The following is a 26,361-nucleotide window of genomic DNA, read 5'->3' as shown; positions in this document are numbered from 1 at the left end:
TAGCATCCCATCCATCTAAAAAGGTTAAAATTCTAAGACAAATCAAATAAATAGGAAATGCATGACGTATAAAATGAATATCAATTACTTAAATATGCCGTCAAATGGTTCTATAAGAGGCTCCCATGCTTCTAATTGTGTGTTAAAAGTCGATGCAGCAATTGAAGAAATCAGCACTGCATTCATCGCTTCCGGAGAACCATGTGTCGCCACTTTTAAATTAGTGATTGTTGTGTCAAAAAGTGGTTTCATCTGGAGTAAACCAAATTTTGATTATCATGAACGATTAAAGACAAAAGGGAACAAGCATATTTTGGATTATAGGATATTATTTCTTTAAGAAGAATATACCATTCCATGTAAGCTGTCAAGAACAGTCAAAGAGAAAAACCGAATCTTCAGCTCAGCGGTTACATTTTCATGAGTCTTTGGTTTAGTAGAGTCACCAATAGTGTATGCCAACCTGCTAGATGGCATTTTATGATCAGCGCGTGCAAGGAAAGTGCATGCCTGCAGAAGCACACAGCACCCATGAAGAGAATCCTATCTATACAAATCAATAAGCATCTAGATGCAGAACTTAAAAAGTAACCAAAAATATATATATATAATGACATTAAACCGATCAGAAAGTGCCCTTGTAGTTTAGGGGAGCTATTATAAGTTGTTCTTTATAAATAATGTTATTTTTAAACTCCAAACGATATGAAACCACCAGTTTGGAATAAGAACCATAGACCAGCGTTCTATATCAACCTGATTTCCAACTTTCCAAATGCTCCAGCACTGAGATCCCCTTGAACTTGAAGATCTTGAAATGGGCATCTCAAAAAGATTGGCCTGGCTGACAAGATCCATCCTTGGACAGCAGATTGAATCAAGATGAGGAGCTTCATCTGTTCTTGAAACAAGACATCCCAAGGAAGCATAACCAGGAGGAGCAATGGGGTACCAGAAGAAAGCTTCATCAAATCCTTTCCCGAAAATGTGAGCAACTTTAGTGAACTGGAGAGGTTTTGCTGAAATTTCAGCATTGCCATCTTTGAACAGTACCCCTAGAGCTGGTGGTTCTAAGCTGAAAGGATGAGTTGATAACAAACATTTTCAAAAGCTCATAAAAATGTGTAATGACTACAAAACAAGAGAAATATTCAAGAATGTGCCTCGTGGCCAACTCGAAGGGGCTGAAGATCGATGCAGAGCTTTTTGGTTGTTAAGTTATAGCGACATTAATGAAAATTAAAAAATAAATAATTTATTCACAAACAGGTCTAACCCTTCAGTTATGAAGTCTCCTAATATAGCATAACCAGGACGTGCCACAGGTCTCCATATTGAAACTGGACAACGGACTTCACTGCCCTTGTCCCACCATATTCTCTCAAAGTTTGGGGTTGACACATAATAATTAGTTGCTTTTGAAATTGATCTTAAAATGTCCCATCCTGATGAAGTTGCACTCTGGATGCTTGAATGATGACTTAAAGTGTCATGATCAGATGTAGTATTTGAAGAAGGTTCCTTAGAGGAAGTGTAATCAGAATTCGAATTCCACTTAAGAAGATGATTCAAATCACAAGCATAGTCTTTCACTGGGCAACTAGTTGAAGCATGGGCAATAAATGATCCAATAACATTGTCCATACGCCAGATGCTAAACCCAGATTCATACCAAGAATTTGACGGAGAATTAAGTAGACACTCTGAATAAGTTGTCGAAGAGATGAGGTCAGAACGTATGCAATTAACAACGTAGTTTGGTGGTCGCTGATTTCCAACATGTGCAACACAACCCACTGTTGTGTATCCAACAGGTGGAACAGGCATCCAAATGGAACAATCAATATCAGATTTGCCATCAAATTCAAATCCTTGAATTCTTGAGAATACACCTATCAGATGGAACCCAAGGGGCTTCCGCACACGTCCATATGTATTACTAACAGCCATTACTGCTTGTGAGGGAGGAACTGGCCTGATACATATAAACCAAGATGAAACAAGAAGTGATAGAATCTTACAAAAAGCACCTAAAATTTATCAATATGTAATGTAAATAGGAAACAAATATCTAGTAATGAACTACATCATCTAAAAGTACATGTATGTAATCAAGATGCCAAACTCTAAGATCACACACACTTCGACAACAATATGTAGAGCATTTCAATTCAAACCAAGGAATTCCAACGTCTTCAACTTTATTCTCAAATATTTTCTATTTATTTCAAGCTAAATGATAATCCAGTGAAAATGAGATGATTTAGTACATTTCCACAGTTTTATTTGATAAGGAAGTGAGTAAGTTTTATTTGCTTGTTGCACTGGCTTTCTCGAATGATAGTTTAAGAGTTGGGCCAATTGTTTTTTGTCCTTTCTTTATTAATATCACTTGCTTTAACTTCTATTGTAGGTCACTTTGACGTAGTATATTGGGCTTTATCAATCACACCAAAGGTGCACGTGTAACCAATATTATCGTATAGGTTCATGATATCATATTTATAGATTTATCAATAGCAAAATTCTACAGATAATTTGATGAAGACATCAACAAAATATCAATCAATCGATACATTAAGATTAAAGTATTCATTTTAACTTTACTAATATATTTTCCTTTCATATACTAAACTAAAAGAGTATTTCAAGCGAAAATGTTTCTATACTTCTTTTTATTTTGTGGAAATTTTGTTTCGGAAAAAATACATTTTTGGTCCCTGAGGTGTAGGATAGGTGTTAATTTGGTCCCTAAAGTTTAAAAATAACACTTTGAGATTTGGAGTAGGTGTCAATTTGGTCCTTTTAAGTTTTAAAAATAACACTTTTGGTCCCTAGAGTTTGAAATTTTGTTCTAAATGGTCCCTAACCATTCTTTGACCGTTAGTTGACTTAAAAGGAAAAATGACATGGCAATTAATTGGTGACTGGACTTTTTTTAATGAGTTGTACAAAAATATTAATTTTTAAATAATTTTGTTATTTTTCATTTCTTCTATCTTCTTTTATCTCTTCATCTCCTTGCTGCCATCCACTACTGGCATCGTCGCCCGCCGTTGCCGTCGACCATCGTTGCTCGCCGTCACCGTCCACTGGAGAGAGAGAGAGCTCTTCCCTCCCTTTGGCAACACCGCTTGTCGTCCCCGGAGAGAGGGAAGAGCTCTACCTTTCTCCCGTGGGCAGCAACAACGACAACGGCAGACGGCGGCACGATAGTGGACAGCGACGGCAGGCGACGGTGAGGGCCAGCAATAACAATGGCGGTGGATAGCATGATGGTAGCAAGAAGATGAAGAGATCAAAAAAAGAAAAAAATAAATTAAAAAATGCCACCTCACATAACAAAATTATGTAAAAATTAATATTTTTTACAAATTATTTGAAAAAAGCAATTTAGAAATGTCCAGTGACCTGTTAATTGCCACGTCATTTTTCCGTTCAATTAACTAACGGTCAAAGAATACTGAGGATCAATTTAGAACAAATTTTCAAGCTTTAGGGACTAAAAGTGTTTATTTTGAAACTTAAGGACCAAATTGATACATACCCCAAATTTCAGGGACCAAAAGTATTCATTTTGAAACTTCAGGGACCAAATTGACACCTATCCCAAAAACAAAAAGTGTATTTTTCCCTTTTGTTTTTTGAAAAGATATTGAAGATAAGTATTTTTTTGTCAGTATAAATAACAAAGATTGGAAGTGTATCAATATTTATATAAAGGATGTATCACACAGATTGACATTAACTTGATTGCCTCCAATACTGCTATATCTAAATAAAGCCAACATCTACACCAACCTAAGTAACCAAACTTACCAAAACAAATTCCAACACTCTTGAGGAACTTTAATTATTCCCCCAATTACCATATAAATGTGCTACCAAGTGAAGGACATTACGAGCAGGATGTAACAGAGATAATCAAAATAAAAATATAGAAACAGGCATAAGCGGATAGAAAAGCCTGACAACTACTTCTTTTAAAAAAAAGATCTGATACAAAGGTTAGAAGACCTACCTTGAAGTCACACAATCTCCTAATATAACATAATTTGATGGAGCTCGAGGACGCCAGAAGGTAAGGTTATGAGAGGACCCATTTTCTGCAACGTATATCAACACAGTTGAAAGAACGAACTCATTACGGCTTAAAGAACCATTTAAGCAGAATTTATCATGAAACCAAATGGTTACTAGTTAGTAAAGATAACTTCAAAATAAATATTATTGGGAGCAAAAATCTAACTATTCCAGTTAAATAATAACCTCTTGGGGACACCCAAAGCTTATCAAAATTGGTACAGGCAACCACGGGTACTGCATTTCCAAATTTCATTGCTTCAACAGCTTGACTTTGCAGATTAAGTATGAGAGAAATGGAACTCAATGAGAGATGGATGCAGATATCAGTTGTTACAAGAGACATATTGGTTTTGTCCTTGACAGATGTATATCCCGCAGAAACATCAACTGGATCAAGAATAACTAGACCAGAACCAGCCTCAATGGTGAAATCCTTCACAAGGGCACGAATCCAAGTATCATTTTCTTTTGATGCATACCTATTCATAATACAAAAATAAATACTTCATTTTGTTCCTGAATAGATATGAAGATACGGCCTCTTAAACCAGTCACCAAGAAATGACTGGAACCGTTCATCAGGGTGTAAAGTAGAAGCTTATCAGCACATATGAACCCAAAAGAAAAAAAAGATGAAGAAAATACAGATATGGAGAGGGAGCAAACATATATACAAAAATAATTAACCACAGTCTTGGTAACACTAGGCACCAAATCTCATAATCTTCTGATCCATAAGTATGAAAATGCTCCTCCTAAGACTTGTCAATTAGATGAGACATTTGCAAGAACAGGTAACACAACAACTTTTAGATTCATATTATAAAGCCCATATTAAGATATGAAAATAATCAAATGAAAATAGGATGAACAGAAAACCTTTAATTCCTTCAATTATTTCCAATTTAGAAGTCACAATTAAATAAGATTAGTATTTTTTATTGATGTAACTACCGGCCCGTTAGTTTTATTAGTTTATTAGTTAAAGGCTTAAGTTAGTTGGCTAGCTGTTTGGTGTAAACCAATTGAGAGAAAAAACCTTTATTCCGTGAATTGCCTTTACAAAAAGGGGGGATTGCCTTTTTAAAGCAAGCCAACGGAAGCTAACAACAAATAACTAACCACAACAAGGTTGTTACAAACCTAACTAACTGAAACTAAATAAACATAAGCGTAAAAGATACATTAAAGCAGGGTAACTACATCACTGTTACCCATTCCTAATGAGTATTTTTGTTAAATGTCAGTAGCACTCTTCTATAAAAGGGGCAGTGTACTCCCTGATGTGTTTAGATCTTCACTAATACAATTCTCTCTCATTTGGTTTACATTAAACTGGTAACAGAGTGTAAGGCATCTCCTTACAATTTGATATTCAAAAAAAGTGTTCAACACAAAGCAAACTTACAGCCCTAGGGCAAACCCAGTCCTCAGCCGTTCGAGAGGGCTGGAGCTCTCCTTCCTAAGTCCAAGACTTACAAAATGACAAAACATACCCAAAACAAGCTAAACCTCTATCTTATAACCAACCTCCCCGTACAACCCCTTTCCCAACTGTCCTTTAGGGGGGAATTTCCCTCCCTACCCCTCCTTACCTAGGTATTTACAATGGGAGGCCTTACAACATCCCCGGTGGTGACATCCACCTTGTCCTCAAGGTGAAACAGAGGAAATTGCCGCTGGATGGTGTCAAGGGTTTCCCATGTAGCTTCGTGCTCCGGCAGGTCCTTCCATTGCATCAGGAGTTCCACTTCGCTGGTGTCTGGTTGATGCGAGTGGCTATCACATCGAGGGGTTCAACAACCCATTCGAAGTCAGTAGACAGGATAGGAGGGTGGTTCTGGACAGTGTGGTCATCACCAATAGCACGTTTCAGCTGTGACACATGAAAAAGGGGGTGAATGGAGGCCGTGGGAGGTAACTCGAGCTTGTATGCCACAGAGCCAATACGTTTCAAGATCTGGTAGGGGCCGAAGTATTTGGGAGATAACTTCTCTTGGCGGCGTTTGGCGAGGGAATGTTGGCGGTAGGGACGGAGTTTAAGATACACCCAGTCGCCTTCCTCAAATTTGGCTTCCCAGCGACGGTGATCAGCAAATTTTTTCATGCGTTGTTGGGCGTTGGCTAGGTGATGTTTGAGGGTGGTCAGGGCGGCATCACGGATGGCAAGCTGTTGATCAAGGTCGGCATTGGCAGTTTTTTGATCTCCATAAAACAGTATGGGGGTGGGTGTCGACCATATACAATCTGAAATGGGGTGGAATTGATCGAGGCATGGTATGTGGTGTTGTACCAATATTCCGTCCAAGGAAGCCAAGTAGTCCACTGATGGGGTCGTTCACCACAGAAGCAACGGAGGTATGTTTCGACACATTTGTTGACTCTCTCCGTTTGGCCGTCGGATTGAGGATGATACGCTGTACTGCGGCAGAGGCGGGTCCCTTGGAGGCGGAAGAGTTCGGACCAAAAGTGACTAAGGAATATCTTGTCACGATCGGACATGATAGATCGGGGAAACCCGTGGAGGCGTACCAGTTCCTTCACAAACAAGGCTGCAACAGATTTAGCATTAAAAGGATGACATACCGGGATAAAGTGGGCATACTTGCTGAGTCGATCTACCACGACAAAAATGGTGTCGTTGCTTGCTGATTTGGGAAGTGCTTCGATGAAATCCATGGATATGTCGTCCTCCCAAATGCGGTCTAGGATGGGCAAGGGCTGAAGGAAGTCGGCGGGAGTCATGGCGAGGGATTTGTTGCGTTGACAAACCGGGCATTTCTCCACATAAGTTTTCACATCAGCTTTCATTCCAATCCAATACAGTTCACCGGTCAGTCGTTTGTACATGCGCAGGAACCCCGAGTGGCCTCCCAAAACTGAGTCATGATAAGAATGGAGTACGGCTGAAATGAGGGTGGATGTCTTGGACAATACTAAACGATCCTTGTACCGGAGAGTTCCCTGGTGGAGGGTGTAGCGTGGGACACTGTCAGGGTCGTTGTGCAAGTCAGTAATGATCGGAGCCAGCTGTGGGTCCTGAGCCACCTCCCGTCAGACGGTCTCCACATCTAAAACTGCAGGGACAGTGAAGCTGTTGAGGTGGATCGAAGGTGGAAGGCGGGAGAGAGCGTCCGCGGCCTTGTTCTCTAGCCCGGGTCGGTATTGGATCTCGAAATCATAGCCTAGGAGCTTGGAAACCCAACACTGGTATTCGGGGGGAATCACGTTCTGTTCTAGTAGGTGTTTGAGTGTCTGCTGATCAGTACAAACCAAAAACTTCTGACCCAAGAGATATGGCCGCCAACGTTGGATGGCTAGCACAATAGCCATGAGCTCACGTTCGTACACCGATTTCAGTCGAGCTTGGGTCGAGAGAGTGTGACTGAAAAAAGCGATGGGTCGCTGATCTTGGGACAGCACCGCACCAAGACCAAATCCCGAAGCATCGGTCTCTACCACAAATGGTCGGCTGAAGTTCGGAAGAGCCAACACGGGGAGCATTACCATGGCGTTCTTGAGCTGCCCAAACACTTCGGTGGACTGGTCCGTCCATATGAAAGCATCCTTCTTTAACAACTGAGTGAGGGGAGCGGCGATGGCACCATAGTTTGAGACAAACCGCCGGTAGTAGCCCGTCAAGCCCAAGAAACCCCTTAGCTCTTTCAAATTCGACGGGATGGGCCATTGCATCATAATCCTGACTTTCTCCGGATCGGCCTCAACCCTCTGAGCGGAGATCCAATGTCCCAAGTACTCTATACGCTCCTGAGCGAAGCCTGAGCGAAGCTGCACTTCTTGAGGTTGGCATGGAGGGAATGGTCGTGGAGAACGTTGAACACCACGGTAAGGTGTGTCATGTGGGAGTGCAAGTCTGGACTATAAACAAAAATATCATCAAAAAACACCAGAATAAACCGACGAAGAAAAGGACGAAAAACCTGGTTCATCAGCGCTTGGAAGTTGGCTGGCGCGTTAGTTAGCCCGAAAGGCATCACCAAAAACTCGTAGTGGCCCTCGTGGGTTCGGAACGCGGTCTTGGCCACATCGGCCTCGTGGACCCTGATTTGATGATATCCCAATTTTAGGTCGATCTTGGAATAGATTTGTGATCCATGAAGTTCATCAAGCAGCTCTTCCACGACGGGGATCGGAAACTTGTCGGGCACGGTGGCTGTATTCAAAGCGCGGTAGGCCACGCAAAACCGCCAGCTTCCATCCTTCTTCTTAACCAACAGCACCGGACTCGAATATGGGCTAATACTTGGTCTGATGATTCCAGCCCTCAACATTTCATTGACCAAGCGTTCAATCTCAACTTTCTAGACATACGGGTAATGGTATGGCCGAACATTCACGGGGGGTTGGCCTTCGGCTAGAGTGATGCGATGGTCGATGGGTCGTTATGGGGGTAGGCCGGTGGGTGGTTGGAAAACAGAAAGGTATTCGGCAATGAGTTTGTCAATCATGGTTGGGTAGGAAGGGGGAGGTGTCGCTGTACCTTCGGTGTCAAGCATCGACCCTGCTGTGAGAGCTCTCAATTCAATCAGAAATCCTTGATCGTTTTCTTCCCAGGATCGGGATAACCTTTTTAGAGACACCTCGACCTTGGTTAAGGACGGTTCACCGCGCAACACGATTCGACGGTCCCCTTGTCGGAACTCCATAGTTAGAGCTCCCCAATCCACTGCCACGATCCCAAGGTACTCAACCATTGCATTCCAAGAACAACGTCGAGACTGCCGAGTTCGAGAGGGAGGAAGTTTTCTACCACAGTCAACTCAGGGAGAACCAACACCATTCCCTTGCAGATTCCCTTACCTCAAACCGCCGCCCCTGAACCCATTATCACGCCGTAGTTCAGAGTATCCGCGGTCGGTAGTTGCAACGTCTCTACTAATTTCTGCGAGATAAAGTTATGGGTTGCCCCACAATCGATCAAGACGATCACCTCCATCTGGTTAATTGTACCTCGCAGCTTCATGGTGCCTGGTGATGAGAATCCCACCACTGTATTCAGCGAAAGCTCGACGATCTCACCGACGTCCTCGGGGATCAATTTCCATATCGTTATTGTCGTCGTCGTGAGCAAGGACACGTAATTCTCGACTTCGACACTTGTGCCCTACCGAGAACTTCTCATCACATCTAAAGCAGAGACCTTTCTCTTTGCGTAGGAGATACTCTCCCTCTGTCAAGCGCTTAAAACCTGCGTCCTTGTGGGGTTGCCTCAGTGTGGAAAACGTGTTAGGGTTGGATGTGGGTTTGCTGGTTAGGGTAATTGTTCGGGTAGGGGTGAGGGGGTGTGGGCCGGTTCGGGGTTTGGACTCAAGCCTGTCTAGCTTGAGGTCACTGAATTTGGGAAATAGGCTGCATTCCGGTCTTCCGCTAACTGGGCCGTTTTCATCATTCTCTCCAGCCCAATAGGCTCCATGTAAAGGACTTCGGCCCTAATCGTGGGTAGTAGGCCGTTGTGGAACGTACTTTCCAATACGTCAGCGGGGATTCCTTGCAGTGGTGTAGATAGTTCCTCGAATCGCCGCCGATAATCGGCCACCGTCCCTTCTTGCCAGATAGCTAGAAATCGAGCGCATAAACTAATCTCTTGGGTTGGACGAAATCTCACGAACATTCTTACCTTGAGGTCGTACCAGCTCGAGAACGTCTTTCTGGTGATGGCCCATCGGTACCACGTCAAAGCTTCACCATCAAAACTGATAATAGACACAGTCAGTTTCTCCAAATCCGACAAATGGTGTATTTCGAATTATCGTTCTGCCCGAAAAAGCCAACCGTCGGGGTCGTCACGGAGAAAATGGGCATCTCGACCTTTTTGAACTTATTTCGGTCGCAAAGGTTGTCTCCTCCTTTCGTGGCACTGTCTCCTTCCTCTGGTCTCGTATCCACCGAATTGTTGTTCTCTTCTGGGTGTTTCCTTTTTGAGCCGGAGGCTTCCTCCAATGGTAAGCCCGTTGACTTGGCTCGACCGTGCGACATCTCCATGAGGATCATCGCCACTGCCTTTTGAGTGTCTTCAGCCATCTTCCTCTGTTCTTCCATTTGAGACGTGATTCTTTCCACGTTCTCCTTGATAGCACTAAGTTCCTGTTCATTGCTTTCGCATCTGTCCTCAAGTCTCTTGTGAGTCATCTTGCTTAGTCTGCCTAGGATGAACTGCTCTGATACCAACTTGTAAGGTATCTCCTTAGAATTTGATATTCAAAAGAAGTGTTCAACACAAAGCAAACTTACAGCCCTAGGGCAAACCCAGTCCTCGGCCGTTCGAGAGGGCTGGAAGCCTGGAACTCTCCTTCCTGAGTCAGAGACTTACAAAATGACAAAACATACCCAAAACAAGCTAAACCTCTATCTTATAACCAACCTCCCCGTACAACCCCTTTCCTAACTGTCCTTTAGGGGGGAATTTCCCTCCCTACCCCTCCTTACATAGGTATTTACAATGGGAGGCCTTACACAGAGCACCAAGATCGTTGGGCTCAAATGGGGGGTAAGAAACCTCCCTTCTACCATGGGAGACTCATCACCAGAAAAGTGGCAGATCAAACCACCATACTCTCACCACGAACCACAACAAGACACTTGCTATCGGTTGAAGAAGCTACCGTTGACATCAAAAGGGATGTGCGTGAGGTGCATCAACTCATGGGAACTACCGTGAGACAACTTGAACCTTTAAACCTCCAACAAAATCAAGAAGGAATCGAACAAAAGGAAGAAATAAAAACAGGCCACAAGGGAATAAGATAGCTCAAGATCAGCAATATTTTGAACCAAGAAGGCTTCAAGAACCAATCTTGGATTCAAGAAGAATGAAAGAACCACAAATCTTTCAACATAACGCAAATTAAAACCCTCCGTTTCAAAGAAGAAATGAATTTCAAATAGATTCTTCTAGTGAAGAGGACGAGCTGCCTCAATTGGTGGAGGACAAGCAACATTATTTATCATTTCCAAAAGTTTTTATCCAAGCATTGGGAACCCTTGAAGAACCTTCCAGGTAGATGGAGGAAACCATGTAATTTTGCTAAAGTACTACACCTCTGGATACATTTTCAGCAGTTGAAAAAGCAATTCTACACGAGCACACCAAAAATTGAACCCCAAGCTGACACTCCCTCAATTGGCAAAATGCTGAGCCTACTGACAACATATGAAGGAAAACTTTCCTAGTGTGTTTAACAACCACCAAACCCAAAAAGCTTAAGGCAATAGGTTAAAGTATTCTTAAAGCTCGTCACTTGTGGTCTTGAAAATATTTGATCCTTTATACATATTCTTAAAGCTTGTCACTTGTGGACTTGAAAATTAGCAAAGGACTCAAAAAGTGGACAATTATATGAAACACGGAGAAAATGACATTATAGTCTCTAATACAATGTTAAAGTACTAATATAAAACTTAATCCTTAATCCTTAAGCCAATAGGTTAGGGTATATTTAATCTTTTATATATATTCTTTAACATAATAACATTTTGAAAGTTTGTCTTTTAAATTACCATAAATCAATATTATCTAACCAAAATCTAGGACTTCTTTCATTTAGACCTTCTAGAGCTTGAAAGATGGACATGCATACATTTGTTAAAAAAAAAACGTAGCATAAATGCAAAATTATCTCAAGAGCCATAAAGAACTTTGAGTTGATGATCACATACTTTAAATAAGTAAAATGCTAAAAGAAAAAACATTGAGCACAGAAAGGAGAAATTTGGTGCTCTTACATGAAACTCATATCCAATTTTGCTCGAAGAAGCTTCTCGCCATATGACAAGTCATCTAAAGAAGACTTGGTGCCATCATAGAAAGTGAATTCTGGAGAAACCACCTGACATAGAGATAAGAAATCCAAACAAATATAGAAACAACTGAAGAAAAATAAAATTAAGAGGATTATTAAAGCAAATTTGACATTAGTAAAAAAAATTAGAGAGAAAGTTGAGGGAAGCCAAACCTCCCAGGAGCAAAGTTGCAATTCATGACTGCATCAGGTATGCCATTAATTATTATAGAGATTTCTCTTTCTACACCATATAGAAATAGAGAGCTCTCAAGAAAATAAAAATTTTCATACGGACCTTAATACAGGAATAAGTCACATATGAAAATTTAGTCTCCTCGGTCCCTTCCAAATCTGATTTTAATGAGAGAGATATGAATTTTACGGGGAATTTGGATGAGCCAATAAATGTGCATAGTTTTCAAAAGGATGCATCAAATGTGACACATGTATTGACTCAAAACCTACCTTTCCTGGGTGGACGCGCCGTTCTCTCTCCCCCTCTCCCTCTCTCCCCAAATGTGTCTCCTCCAAATGTCCCCCATCCCACCCTCCCTCTCAAAATGCGTTGACAAGAAAAAAATCCACGACAGTGGCGACAAAAAAGATCCACGGCGGAGACAAAAAAGATGCACGACGGTGACAACGACCTCCCTATGCGCATGCAAGCTAATAGATCCACGACAGGATAGTTTTGATTTTGAAGATGGTATTCATGGAGGTGGGTTTTGATGAAGAGGGTTTGAAGTGAGTTTTTTCCAGTTTTCATGGAGGTCAATTTTGAAGAAGAAGATCTGTAGTGGGTTTCCATGGAAAGAAGATCTGAAGATCTGAAGAAGAAGATATAATTTATGTGGGTTTTAATGGAAAAAAGATCCAAAGAGGAAGATTTGAAGAAGGTTTTTGTGGGTTTTCATGGATATATCTGAAAAAGAAAATAAAAAATAGGTGGGATTCGAAATCAAAATCACGATCTAACACAAATTTGGTGGGGTTCCTTAAAATTTCACCGTGGATTATGATTTTGAAGTGAGATTTCAGGGAGGAAGAAGAAAATCTGAAGAACCCATGGTCCATTTAAAAACAAAATGGAAAAACAAACGATGTTGGCCCAACCCAACCCGACAACAAACCAACCCGAATCGACTTGAGCTCGAGTTGGTTTGGTTTCTGGAAGAGCTCTACTAAATTATTACACCCCTAGTCAGCTCTACAAAATTTGGAGTTGGAGAAGCTCAAAAAAGGCAGGGCTTTGTGCATTGAAGAATTTGCTAAAGGAGGGATGGAGATCCAAGCAAAATTTGAAAGGCAGGTTGCTGAAATTATTGCAAAACACAAGGCGTTGATCTCTGAAAGTGAGCCTGATGAAGATGGTGCTTTGTGGTGGTCTTCTAAGTGTGTAGATGTCATCTCTGGTCTTGGCTCAACTAGAAGAAAGCTCTTCAGAATTTTTGGCGCATCTTTTCATCAAGTTCCCTTTAAGATTTTCAGTTCATCGATGTTTTATTTCTCTTCAGTCGACGACATTTCTAATCTTTTGAATTGGACGGTTTTGCTGATGCTTTGGAGCCTTTGCAGTATGATGATGTGATCTCTTCAGTCGACGACATTTCTAATATTTTTCCAGCTTGAAAGGGGTGGTGTAGTGATGTAACTAACTTCATATACGTTAGTTTGGCCTTTTTAAGTCTTTTAGTTATTTTAGCCTTTTAGTTCTTTTAGTTAGTTTACCACAGTAACTTGTAGCTACCATAGCAAGCTTTGCCTATTTAAAGGCCCTTGGGTGTATCTTTAAAGGCAGAATCTTATTAAGTAATATTTCTCATTCCTAAGTTGCATCAAATTTGGTATCAGAGCTCCAAGATGGCAAGTAGAAAGAACACTTCCAACAGTGGTGATACTTCTCTCGCCGGAAAAGAGATGGATTCGACCACCATCCTCTCTCCACGATGCACAACCACTCGTTTAGTGATGGTTGAGGGGGCAGTCGAAAACCTCCAGCGGAATGTGGTGGAAATACGCTAAATATTGAATACGATTGTGGACAAGTTGGATTCCCTACACCTGCAGCATGATTAGCCAATAATGGATCGTGGAAAAGAGGTTCGTGAACAAGGAATCAAAATCGGTAATGATCCACACCAATCTGCACCAAGATTACCTCAAGAACTTACCTTTATACCAGGAAGAATTCAGGATCAGCAAGGAGAACTGGCTCAAGATGACCAAGATTTCCAACAATTTGGTCCAAGAATGTTTCAAGAACCTGTCATTACCCATAGAGGGAACCAAGATTGGAGGAATCACAATAATCATAGGAGGAAGGGCCGTTTTTTATCGACAGCTGGAAATTCAAGATAATTCTTCAAGTGATGAAGAGGAGATCATCAATTGGGAAAATGATAGAAGGCAAAACAGAGGATATCACAACTATCATTGAGGCCAATGAGTACAAAATTAAAATTGATCTACCAAGCTTCGACGCTAAAATGGACATTGAGGGATTTTTAGAGTGGATCAAAAATGTAGAAAGTTTTTTTGGCATATGTTTACTCCGGATAATGGTTAAGCTAGTTGCACTTAAGTTGAAGAGCGGCGCCTCAGCTTGGTGGGAACAACTAGAAACAAATCGCCAACGGTTTGGAAAGCCTCCTATCCGTACATGGGAAAAAATGAAAAAACGGATATGTGCGAGACTGCGAGGTTTCTCTGTATCAATTATGAACAGGTTCTCTACAATCAGTATCCAAATTGCCGTCAAGGAACCCGTTCTATAGCAGAATACATCGAGGAATTCCATCGCTTAGGAGCACGAACAAACTTGGACGAAAATGAACAATATCAGGTTGCAAGATTTGTTAGTGGCTTGCAGGCAGATATCAAGGAAAAGCTTCAAGTTCAATCAATTGGGTACTTCAGTGAGGCCATCGCTATTGCTGTCGCTATGGAAGAACAACAAGCAACCTGATAAAACTCCTTGATAAAACTCTATTCCAGGTACGTCCTCAGGTTCAAAGGGTAAAAGCAGTGACGATGTTTCCTCTGGATCAACCTGTCAAGAAAGCTAATAATGCTTATAGTAGACCCACTTTATGCAAGTGTTTTCGTTGTGTGCAGGTAGGTCATTTGTCCAACGAATGCCCCCAAAGAAAATCGATAACTATTGTGGATGATTCCCAAGATCTTGCTCCAGCTTGTGACCAAGAGTCGGATAAAGAGGTCGCTTATTTAGAACCTGGTGAAGGAGAACAAGGCACATGTGTTTTGGAAAGAATCCTTCTTACCCAAAAAAAACTAATCCAAATCCCCAAAGGCATTCTTTGTTTCGTACAAGATGCACAGTTAATGGGAAAGTTTGTAACATCATAATAGACGATGGGAGTACCAAAAATGTAGTATCTAGCAAGCTAGTTACAGCTTTAAATCTCAAGGTCTCTCCTCATCCTACTCCTTATAAAGTAAGTTGGATTAGGAAAGGAGAAGATGTGATTCCCCTTTTCTATTGGGAATAGTTATAAGGATCAAATCACTTGTGATGTTTTGGATATGGATGTATGCCATATCCTGCTGGGTAAACCTTGGCAATACACTACGCAGGTGTTCATAAAGCCAAGAAAACACTTACGAGTTTTCTTAGATGGGAAAAACTCTGCTCTCATGCATTTCTCCAATTTCTTACATATCAATTTTAGCATTTGGAACAATGAAAAGTAATACAAAGGGATACTTCCAAGGACTGATGTACAGAGAGTAAGTCTACCACCCCTAAAAAGTTGATACCTCTTCCATCTTGCAAGCTTCTTCATGATTTTCTCCATTATAGGGTTCCAAAAAGCTATAGATTTTGGATTACCACCTAGAGGCATCCAAAGATATAAAATAGGCAAGGGTTCAACTTTACAATTTAATTTTGCAGCCATCAAAGCAACTTTTTGGGAGTCTATATTGACCCCGCTAAAGGAGGATTGTCCCAATTCACCATTAAACCCGAAAGCCACTCGAAGGCTTTAATAGTATCAAAGAGGGTTTCTAACATCCCATCATTGTTCTTGCAAAACGTCAGGCAAGAGGACGAAACAATTAAATCATGATTTAATGACACCACAGACGGATCATAGCTCCCGCTTAATGCCAAAATAAAATGAAAACCCACAATTCAGTTCTTTCGACTTATTTTCTTACATCAACTTTTGGGTACCAGCTCAGTTAACTATTAAATGGGCATGCGGTAAGAGGTTTAACAAAGTTGAGGACTTATATTTAATAACTTACAGTTGAGGACAGCTTAAATGGACAGCTTTCACCTATTCAAATATCTATTGCAGATTAATGATATCACATTATATCAAAACATTAAAACAGATAATAAATATTATCACACCTGAGTCTCAAAAGTGAAACTACGTAGTGTATTTGGATCACTTTCCAAAGATGAAACATTGGAGGCGTCTGATGTTTCATGCATGGATGCAGCATTCTCCTTCTCTTCACCAGATGAAAGGGTATCCAGAAAGATAATATCTACATCATCCTCTTTGGACACAGAGTAGCTGCTGTCATTCCCTAGGTACGTATACTTTCTCAAAAGAGAACCATTCTGTTAATGAAAAACTTATAAGTGGAGAGGAAAATGAGAATTGCAAAAAGATGTAAAAGTATACTAATAAACAATTGCATGAAGTGGTTGGAGTGTTTTAATTTAGTAAAGTTAAGGTTTCTCATTGGTGTTCTCTTTCGGATTTATTTGTCAACTATTAACCTAGTATGATTTGTTCTAATTGGGAGGCATTTATAACTCCCCCTTACTCTTTTATTTTATTTCTATTCACTCCTTTCGGAGTTTGTATCCTTGAGCAATTTTATTCCTTTTCATTTCTCAATGAAAACTTCGTATCTTGTTTAAAAAAAAAGACACTCGCCACCTAGAAGGCCTCGTCTCTTGCTATAGTGCTGCCTCAACGACACTCAAGGTCATCTTCTATGGATATTTTTTCTTTTTCTCTGAATGTCATTCCTCTAAATGTCGTGTCCTCCCATATCTATAGTGTCCTGTGGCATCACCGACGTGTCTCTTCCGTGTCCAAATAAAAAAAAAAATAAAAAATGTATCAGGACACTCTAAATTAGCTTGTCGAACATGTGTCGGGCGCGTGTCCGAGCGTGTCAGTGTCCAAAACATGTCTGTCACGGACACTTGAGCATTTTCTACATGTTCCTGCTTCTTAAGTTGAAGTTAAAGCTTTCATTGGAGGGAGGAAAAAGTTGAAAATATTAAAAAGTTGGAAAGAAAATTTTCTTACTAATAACAATCACAACCAACACTGAAGTTAATTATAAACTGGTCCAGACACTCACGGATGTAAAAAAAAACACTGAAGTTAATTGTAAATATGTGGGATGTATTAGTACCTCAATCTTCACATTAACAAAACGAAGCCTCTTAGCACGACCAATAACAATAATTGGTTGACATCTCCCTGAATGTAATCCCTTGCCATCTGTTTCTTCCATTAGATGAATAACATTTCCACAACCATCATATGTATAATCATCGACACCTGAAGTATCAGCTATTAGCTGTCTACTTGGGGACAGCAAAATGACATCTTCACTTTGTTTGTAAATAGGACCAGACAGTACAATGCTGTTATTTCTACTAATTGGATCATTCTTGGGGTCCATTGTTTCCTCTCTTCCAGTTATAGTTCTCAACGCAGGAACAAAAAATTCAACCACAGCAAGGAGAAAGTCTGGTACGACAAGGACTCGAGGTTGTTGAACCCGTAGAACAAGTGATTGAGACTCCTTTCGCCACCGATAGTCCAGCAGGAATGTTGTAGCAACAGGGACATCCATATCGAGGCTACCTTCAGAATATGCCTTCCCAGAGCTGTCTCTCTTCAGAAATGGAAAATTCTCCAAATGAGTTTGTTTTGAAGTGTCAGTTGATGAACCAAGCATCAGCCGCATCTCAGGTTTTGTATCAGGGCGAATGTCAAGAATAGAAAACTTGGGGATGGTTAAATATAGATCTGTCTCCAAGAATGATGTCATGCGATACGACACCCAAAGACCTTCAAGCTGCAAAAACAAAAGAAATAAAAGAAACTATTGTGTCAGAACATGACATCATAATTAAAATGCACCATATACCACATAAAAGATATGAATCATATAAGATGTGTAAGTATGCACATCGTTCACTGAAACAAAAATATTGAATGTTATGCAAGAAATATACTTACTGATATAAGGGCTAACAGCGACTCCTCCTGAATGCCATTACACAACTCTAACAAGGCCTTATTGACAACAACTGCGACTATCGTAACTGTGCGAGACAATAAGATTTGACTATTTGTGTTGACCATGTCAACCAACAGACGCATTGTATCCTTTGACTCAGATTTTTTCCCACGGAAACTTGGAGGAAGTACAGGTTGTTCATACAAGTTCATATATAAACAGTCAACAATAACTTTGTATTCCTTGTCAGACATCATGCCATGCAACACCCCCACCTACCAAAAAAGCAACAATGAGAATCAATTAAATGACATATAGGATGGTCCACTATATACCAAGTTCAGCTTACAATAAATCATGATGAAAAAGTCATCATACTAAGAATATATGAAAAAGACTAATATCCTCTAACTTATCAACTTAAATTTTTTGGTATGATAGTAGTTTAACATGGTATCTGAATAAGTAATCTTACGTTCAACTTAGTGTCATTTCCTCTCCGATTAATGTTGGTTTTATGTATTTTTAGCAAACAATTATTGTAGATATTTACTAATTGCTTTTTCTTTTTATATTATCTTATAATGAGTAGATTATTTTCCTAGTTCCTTATTTAACCCATGTATCTCACCTCTACTTAAGGTGGCCTAGGTTTTACCCTTTAGTTGAGATAAATATTTAATTCTCTCCCAAAATTGACTATTAATATTGATAGTTCAATTTTTGGGTCTTGTGCTAATTTTTTTAGTCCATAAGTGGGAGGAAAGTGTTAAAAATATTTAAACATATCCTAATCCAAAAGCTAGTTAAAAATATATTAAAAGATTTAAATATATCATAATCTATTATATGACCAAACATTATATGAACCAATTAGAACAAAAAATAAATTGGTAACCCATGAAATACTAGAAAGTCTTAATAAAATATATTACCACTACTATTTATATATCAGCTAAAGCTTTTAGGTTTAGTGTGATTTAACACGTCAAACCAAACATTATATGAACCAATTAGAACAAAAAATAAAATGTTAAACCATGAAATACTAGAAAGCCTTAATAAAATATATTACCACTACTTCAACGGAAAATGTTGGAACTTTTCTGAAAACATCCCTTAAACTTCGTCGGACATAAACCTCAAGCCCTTGGCTTTCCTGGATCATTGGTTTACCTAAGCAACCATTAATCCCTACCAACATGTTGACACCCAGAAGCTGCAATTGCACATTAATGAAATAATGATTTCCACATATTCTCGCTGGGATTTTAAATAAATCCATAAATAACTCTACCTCTGCATGCAGAACATCAATATGAACAGCAGAAGCATCACTTTCTCGACATCCATGCCAACTAAATTTATTTGTCACCTGTAGCTGGCCCAAGTCGAGTTGAATGAAACTGCATAAGAAAGAAAGACCAAAACAGTTATAGCAATTCTTGTTCTTGATCGGAAACAAAGATCTATGTGAGTAACCACTAATAAAAGCCGAGGCTGAAATCTTCAAATTCGTGTACAGTGAAGTCCAACATTTTAACATTTTTTGTCATTGACCAGAAACTTACATGGAGTTTCATTTGTTTCTGGTGTAACTAAGGAAGAGCTAACCGAATAACAAACAAATAACCAAACAACTAACAAACCAACAAACAAATATGACTAACAGCTACATCAGTTTCCTACGACTTTATGTGTTTTGTTAAACTTTCAATTGTCGTCTGTAGTGCCTAAAGGTAACTGCACAGTTATACAAACCATAAATCCTACTCTAAATAGTTCCTCATCACATGAATTTGAAAGCAAACAGCAAGAAACAATGAGATACTGTAAACTCCAGTACATAAACAACAGGGAGTGAAACTTATCATATTTAATTAGCGTGAACCAATTCATTTGGGTAAAAATCACATTACCCACTTTTGTAGAAAATCTCTAGATAAGGATTTAATTAAGAGAGAACCAGGAATAATGAAATGCAAGGCAGTTATATTCAAATTAGAAGATCAATTCAAACTATCTTTGAAAAAAAAAAAAAAATAGCAATTTTTGCACTTGCAGATTCAGGGTGTCAGCATGTTGGTAGGGATTGACTCACAACAGGAATGATCCGATTCCATATTTATCCTCCAAATTCTACCTCTAAATTTATGCCAAATTTCTTATTCATCCTTCAAATATTTAAGAAGCTTGAAAAGATTTACAAACATTTTAATTGGCCTAATTCAACTTCTAATATATTTTTAACTCTTTTATCCTTCAAGTTTGAACAAGGTACAAACATCTCATATTAATGAGAAGGAACAAATTGTTCAAATGATACAATCTTCAAAAGGGAGAGATAAGAAAACAGAAAAGAAAGAAGGAAAAACACGAACCCAAGAAAGAAAATACAACCCAAATGGACAAGAACGATAATAGGCATAAAAGGCAAATAAAGGAAGATAAACTTTAGATAACTCCAAGTCCATTCTTGAAGCAGTCCAAAAAGCCAGCAAGGAAGACGACCTAGAAGAGAGCTTATACACCTCGAAAAGAACCAGAGCTTCAAACTTTCAAAAGAAACCTCCAACTTCACAAGAATAAATACAAACCAAACAAATGGATCCCCTTCCTTTAAACAAAAGAATCAGGGACTAAAACACTCTGCAAAATCTTCGACTAAAAAGAAATAAATGCTGCTGTACTAGCTGTAGAAGACCCTTCAAATTCTAAGACCTTGATTTCCACCATTGATAACTGTCCTTGAGATCCAAGACCCTTTAAAACTCCTTGAGAAATAAGAATCTGTTTGGGTTTCCAAAAAACCTTTAATAAATCTCCTTGATAGCCAAAAGACTCCTCGTTTTCCAACAAAGACTCATCTTTCAAATAATGACTTGCTGTCATCTTGAAAACTAAAACCCAATCGAGTAGAAGAGGGAGGAAATTGCTGAACTCCAAAGAGATTCTTTGAAAAACAAACAAACATCCCATTATTGATGAAAAACCATGGAAATCTGCCCAGTATTGAAAACCGAGAACCCTTCTTTATTAAAAGGGATATATTGGGGTGTCTGACCCTTCAATTTCTCCTTTCTATCATAACTGATGTATGGATATGTAGACCAATTGTAGGGACTCTTTGAATTCTTCTTCAGCATAAGCTCTCAACAACCAATATGAAGATCAAATAACAAACATTTAATCTTATTTTTTATATTAGACTTATCTAATAAGTTATCGTATAACTGGGATTTATATTTTATGTCAGATGCAAGTCAGATTTGAAAAATCAGCATGATAACTTGGTATAAGAATAGAGAAAAAATTACGAACTCTTTGCTATTTGAATTCTTGGGAACAATAATAATGGGTGTATCTAGTGATAGGTCTAGCTTCACTGCAGTAGCGCCATCAATTTCATATTTTTGGATCAACCACTCGAAGTCGCCAACTTTATCAACAAGTTTAACTGCTTCTTCGGTATGTGGAGTAGCTAGTCCCATGAAGTAAACTGTAATCTACGGAAGTGGAAAATTACATACAACATTATAAACAATTGTAGTGAAAATTTTCAGTCATATAAGAACGCCATAGATTAATATTATTAAATTTTACAACTAAAATTTATAAAGGAAAACTATGTGAGAATTTTGCTTTTACCTCTTGAACAAATCTATAAAGGAAAACTATCCGGACTGCAGAAAGCCGACCGTGCAAGCTATAATCATATCCTTTGTAGTCACCATCGTCGACACTATAGGAATTAAATTTGAACTAAAGGGAAAAAGAGAAGGAAAAAAAAATTGTAATCCACACATGAGAATGAAAATAAACGTTAGGCAAAAGACATAATGCAACAATTAACTATTAAAGAATGCACGAGTTACCTTGATAAGTGATTCAACACCAGGATTTCGTATATCACAAAGCCAACCCCAACAATGATCCTTTCCTAAAGACATATCACAAAGTCTAAAATTCCCTAAAGTTCCTTCAATTGAAAGAGAGCTCGGATGGACCTAAAAAGCATAATCCCAATTAGAAACTTCATAAAAGTGAGAATGGGGTGTGAAATCCCCAAATAAATACCATTATGTAATCATAACAATGTCGGCTATAAATAACATAATGACAATACAAGAATTGCTAGTTAGTTTTGCAAACAGGAAGAGAAATAAGGAAAAACTCATTGATAGACCTCCCATTACAAAGGCGCTAGAAGGAAGGGGAGGACGAGGGAGTAGGAGGGAATTGTACCCTTGTGGGCCCAGGTTAGTTGAGGAATCATACGTGCAGTAGGCTGAAGTTGGTTAGAGGGTATTTTGGTATTATTCCATAGTATACATGTTTTGTTTCTTTAGCAGATCATATTTTGGCAATTTTGGAGTCCATAGAAGGTCTGTAAGGAGAGATACAGGAGCTCTTGAACCTCCCTTGTAATTGTAATTCTTCTCTAATACATAAATAATAGAAGCAGATTCTATCATTTTGGTATCAGAGGGTGATTTCTGGGAATGGTGACTAAGATGGAGACTGAGTCGAAGCAGTAGAGCAGCAATTATCAAGGGTGGTTTCGGCTGTGGAGATAGCATATGGAAGAAGATGGCACTGTTTAAGGAGGAAATGCGACTTTGGATGACCATCCTATCACATAGGATGGGAATCGAGGAAAAGGCAAAAGAAGACAAAGGGAAAAGGTCAAAAAAGAGGAAGACGGAAGGGAGAAGACACCGATCAATGTTGCGACTTCAAGTGAAGGATCGAATCGGCTCACGAATGCGTTGGCTCTAGTGTCCGATCTTCGTTTGCGAAAGCTGGAAGTTTCGTTCTTCGAGGGGGAAAATCCAAATGGTTGGCTACATCGGGTTGCCCATTACTTCCTAATCAATCAATTGACCAACAAGGAGAAGTTAGAGGCGGCGGTGCTTTGCTTGGACGGTGAAGCCCTAGCCTGGAACCAATAGGAAGAGAAACAGTGGCCAATTCAAACGTGGGAGGAGTTCCGACTTACTACAACGATTCTGACCAACCTTGGAAGGAACTTTGTGTGACCGATTTATGGTAGTGCAGCAAGAAATGACAGTGAAAGTTTATCATTGGAAAATTGAGGAAGCTGAGGGTCCCGTCCACGATGTGCCTTTGTTCATCTTGGAGAGCATATTCATCAACGGCTTGAAGGAGGAGATGCCAATGGAAGTGAGGGTGATCAAGTCCAATTCTAAATCAGGTGAAGCACTTCTACGTGGACTATAGTATCTACCAGCAAGCCAAGTATTTGTCACTGCCCCTACCAATCTCTTCCAGCCGTTGCCAATCCCGGATCAGATTTGGGAGGATATCTCGATGGATTTCATGGAAGGATTGCCCACCTCAGATGGGTTCAACGCCATTTTAGTGGTTGTGGACAAATTGACAAAGTACAGTCATTTTATTCCCATCAAGCACCCGTTTACTGCTATTTTGATTGCTCATATTTTTATGAAAGAGGTTGTCAGGTTACACGGAATTCCTCGAAGTATCATCTCGGATCGAGATAAGGTGTTCACCAACTTGTTTTGGGAAGAATTGTTCCTCTGTGTGGGTACTTCATTATGGCGCAGCACAGCATATCATTACAAATAATAAAAAATAGAAAAGCAATTAATAAATATTTACAATAATTATTTACTAAAACAACATAAAACCAACAAAAAGAAAGAACCCACCTTAAGATCAAGCAGGAAGCTCTCTTGCACGAGCATTGCAAGCTGAGATCCATCCTCCATGTTAAGATAGATAGAAACACTGTCAACATTCATGTTTAAGTAAAATACGACACGACTTTTGCCATATCCTAGCAATCCTTTAACACGCCCCTTTTCTTCAACCTTTTCTTCAACCTTTTCCTTAACCATAACAGGCTTATCCTCTGAAGAGTCGGGCAAGTCTGAGCTAACTTCCACATAATTCGAGTAGCTTATATCTAAACCGAAACCAATTAATGCAACAAGGGTAGGTCTGTTGCAATAGAATTCCATTCTTGACATGCGAATACTCATCTGAAATGTTTCATATAAGTACATTAACATTTTGACTAAACGTGTGATCAAAATAATCGATTATCGCCAATATCACATTAGTACCTGTGTGTCTATACCATCATAATCAGGTGAATCAGAGCCCCTCGTCAAGAAGGTCATAACCACAAAGTCTGAACTTTCACTGTCCTCTGCCTCATAAAATATGTCACTGGATATGCCTTTCCCTTTTCCTAAATCATTTTCATTAAACATGGTTTCAGTAGACTCGCGTCCAGCGGATTCGCCAACATCAGATAGAGATAAAAAATCAGGCAATGCATCCTTAAAACAATCATCTTCCTCGAATATTGAAGTTGGTGTTCCTATCCCATTAGCATCAACTGTTCCAGGAGAAGAAGATGACTTTTGATTCGACAGCACAGAACGAGCTAAATACCGTGAACTTGTTGACAAATGGCCTTGAAGTTCATCCTTAATATGCAAGGAATGTAGCTTCATTTTGAGTGATAGATCATCATCAGCACGAATTATATGAACCTGTACACGAGGAAGTAAGTCAAAAATGTCGTACAAGTAACCACCTGAGAAGTTCAAGTTATTATCGTAAAACGGAAACAATAATAATTACGTGTCCAGCATATCTTCTAAAAGACTTGTACATCGAAAAGAACCATATAGACAATAAAAATAAATAAGTCAAACTTTTCTTTCTGCCTCTGCTACATTCTTCATTTGTGTTCGAGCAAATGGGTAGGGGCACAAAAAGTAACACCCACCACAAGTAAAAAAAATTATTTGAAACACGAGAATGAAACAGAAATTTCCAACCAATTCTCAAAGATATTATCACGTCATTTTTCTTATTTTTTTTTAGCTGATATAGGAAAAGAGAACGCCCAATGATAAAAACTCCCAAAGGAGCAAAAAAAAAAAAGAAAAAGAAAGAAAAAAGAGCCAATCTGAAAAGATACAAAAGGAAAAAAAACAAATATGAATATAGCATCTGAAAACTGGACAAAATAGCACTCCAATAGCCTAAAAGCTGACCTTAAAATTTTAGGATAGAGAATGCACGGAATAATGTTATTTAGCCAGTTCGAAACAAAGGCCAAATGCCCCAATTTGATTTTCTCTAATTCACATTTTGAATAATTGTCAACGGTTATGAAGTCTATCAAGAGCACCTTCCTCATATATGTCTAACGGAAATAGAATTTGCGAGCTTCCCAACCAGCAAATAAACATCAGCACAGGGCATTTTGGTAGGATTTGTGTGTAATAAATATCAAGGAATAAAAATTCACATTAAGTATCTAAGAAAATTGTCCTCACAAGTCATCTAACTAAAGACTGGAGAGAACCAAAAAATAGCATAAATGATGTAATATAAAAGATAACTCTCCCTTATTCAAGGTGAACCCCTACAACAATAATAAAAATAACCCCAATAACTAGATGATAAACCAACGCTAAGAAAGTTAAAAAGGTTTTACTTGGAAGAGTGATCAATTCAAAGATCAAAAAGAAAGGAGAACTTGTTCCTATCTTCGAGATTTTGAACTCTCCAAACCTAATTGATCAAGCGAGATTGAAATTTCTAAAAATATGCGATCTAACACAAGAATACAAATAAAATACAAATAAATCATAAATCTTGCGAGAGATTAAACTCAATATGAGATATGATTCGTCAAAATATTGTGTTTTCTTTTTTAACAAGATACGAACTTCTCATTGATTAATGAAAAGGAACAAAATTGTTCAACGGATACAATCTCCCAAAGGAAGAGAAAAAGAAACAAAACAAAAGAAGTAGAAAGAATAATGACAAAAATCATAAGTGCTACTTTTAGAACTAGCCTTCTCCTTGCAAAGAACCAACTACGTTAAAAATCAGGGAACTTGGCATAAAATATTCATCTTCAGCCATACAAGCCTTTAAGAATCAAGGAGACCACACTAGAACTTTCAAAACCGTTAACGAAAGCAGCATCAACAACTAAATGCTCTTCTACGACCTTGACTGCATATCCAAGGGACTCGAAAGATTCCTCCCCCTCCAAGCCAACAAAAACCAAACCATGGCTGCACCAATGGCCTTGGCAAAATATGGCGCGTGACCTTTTTTTCGACTTGTATAATTGACAATAACATCCAACTCCACAAAAAACGTGAATGCCAAGACAACGAAACCTTTTGTGGAGGAAGCAGCTTTGGAGCAT

At 39.1% G+C, this 26,361-nt stretch overlaps 1 protein-coding gene across 3 annotated transcripts in view; it reads right to left on the bottom strand.

Annotated features, from left to right (window-relative positions):
- The window catches only part of LOC111009309 (calcium-dependent lipid-binding family protein), an 84,177-nt gene that overhangs the window by 24,010 nt on the left and 33,806 nt on the right, over nucleotides 1-26,361 (bottom strand). For all 3 annotated transcript variants that reach the window (XM_088123960.1, XM_088123958.1, XM_088123959.1), the window contains exons 26-42: nucleotides 24,242-24,676; nucleotides 23,825-24,157; nucleotides 22,007-22,138; nucleotides 21,780-21,893; nucleotides 21,453-21,637; nucleotides 19,429-19,537; nucleotides 19,207-19,350; nucleotides 18,131-18,406; nucleotides 17,295-17,966; nucleotides 16,267-16,482; nucleotides 11,830-11,933; nucleotides 4,270-4,565; nucleotides 4,022-4,106; nucleotides 1,277-1,975; nucleotides 757-1,075; nucleotides 352-510; nucleotides 89-252 (exon numbers count right to left, since the gene is read on the bottom strand). In XM_088123960.1, the coding sequence (XP_087980086.1) occupies nucleotides 89-252; nucleotides 352-510; nucleotides 757-1,075; nucleotides 1,277-1,975; nucleotides 4,022-4,106; nucleotides 4,270-4,565; nucleotides 11,830-11,933; nucleotides 16,267-16,482; nucleotides 17,295-17,966; nucleotides 18,131-18,406; nucleotides 19,207-19,350; nucleotides 19,429-19,537; nucleotides 21,453-21,637; nucleotides 21,780-21,893; nucleotides 22,007-22,138; nucleotides 23,825-24,157; nucleotides 24,242-24,676 (4,442 nt within the window). The remainder of the gene's footprint in view (nucleotides 1-88; nucleotides 253-351; nucleotides 511-756; nucleotides 1,076-1,276; nucleotides 1,976-4,021; nucleotides 4,107-4,269; nucleotides 4,566-11,829; nucleotides 11,934-16,266; nucleotides 16,483-17,294; nucleotides 17,967-18,130; nucleotides 18,407-19,206; nucleotides 19,351-19,428; nucleotides 19,538-21,452; nucleotides 21,638-21,779; nucleotides 21,894-22,006; nucleotides 22,139-23,824; nucleotides 24,158-24,241; nucleotides 24,677-26,361) is intronic.

This window comes from Momordica charantia, assembly GCF_013281855.1.
Source record: "Momordica charantia cultivar OHB3-1 chromosome 5 unlocalized genomic scaffold, Mcharantia_2.0 BLBB01000005.1, whole genome shotgun sequence".
Lineage (NCBI taxonomy): Eukaryota > Viridiplantae > Streptophyta > Magnoliopsida > Cucurbitales > Cucurbitaceae > Momordica > Momordica charantia.
This window is presented reverse-complemented; position numbering and strand designations above follow the sequence as displayed.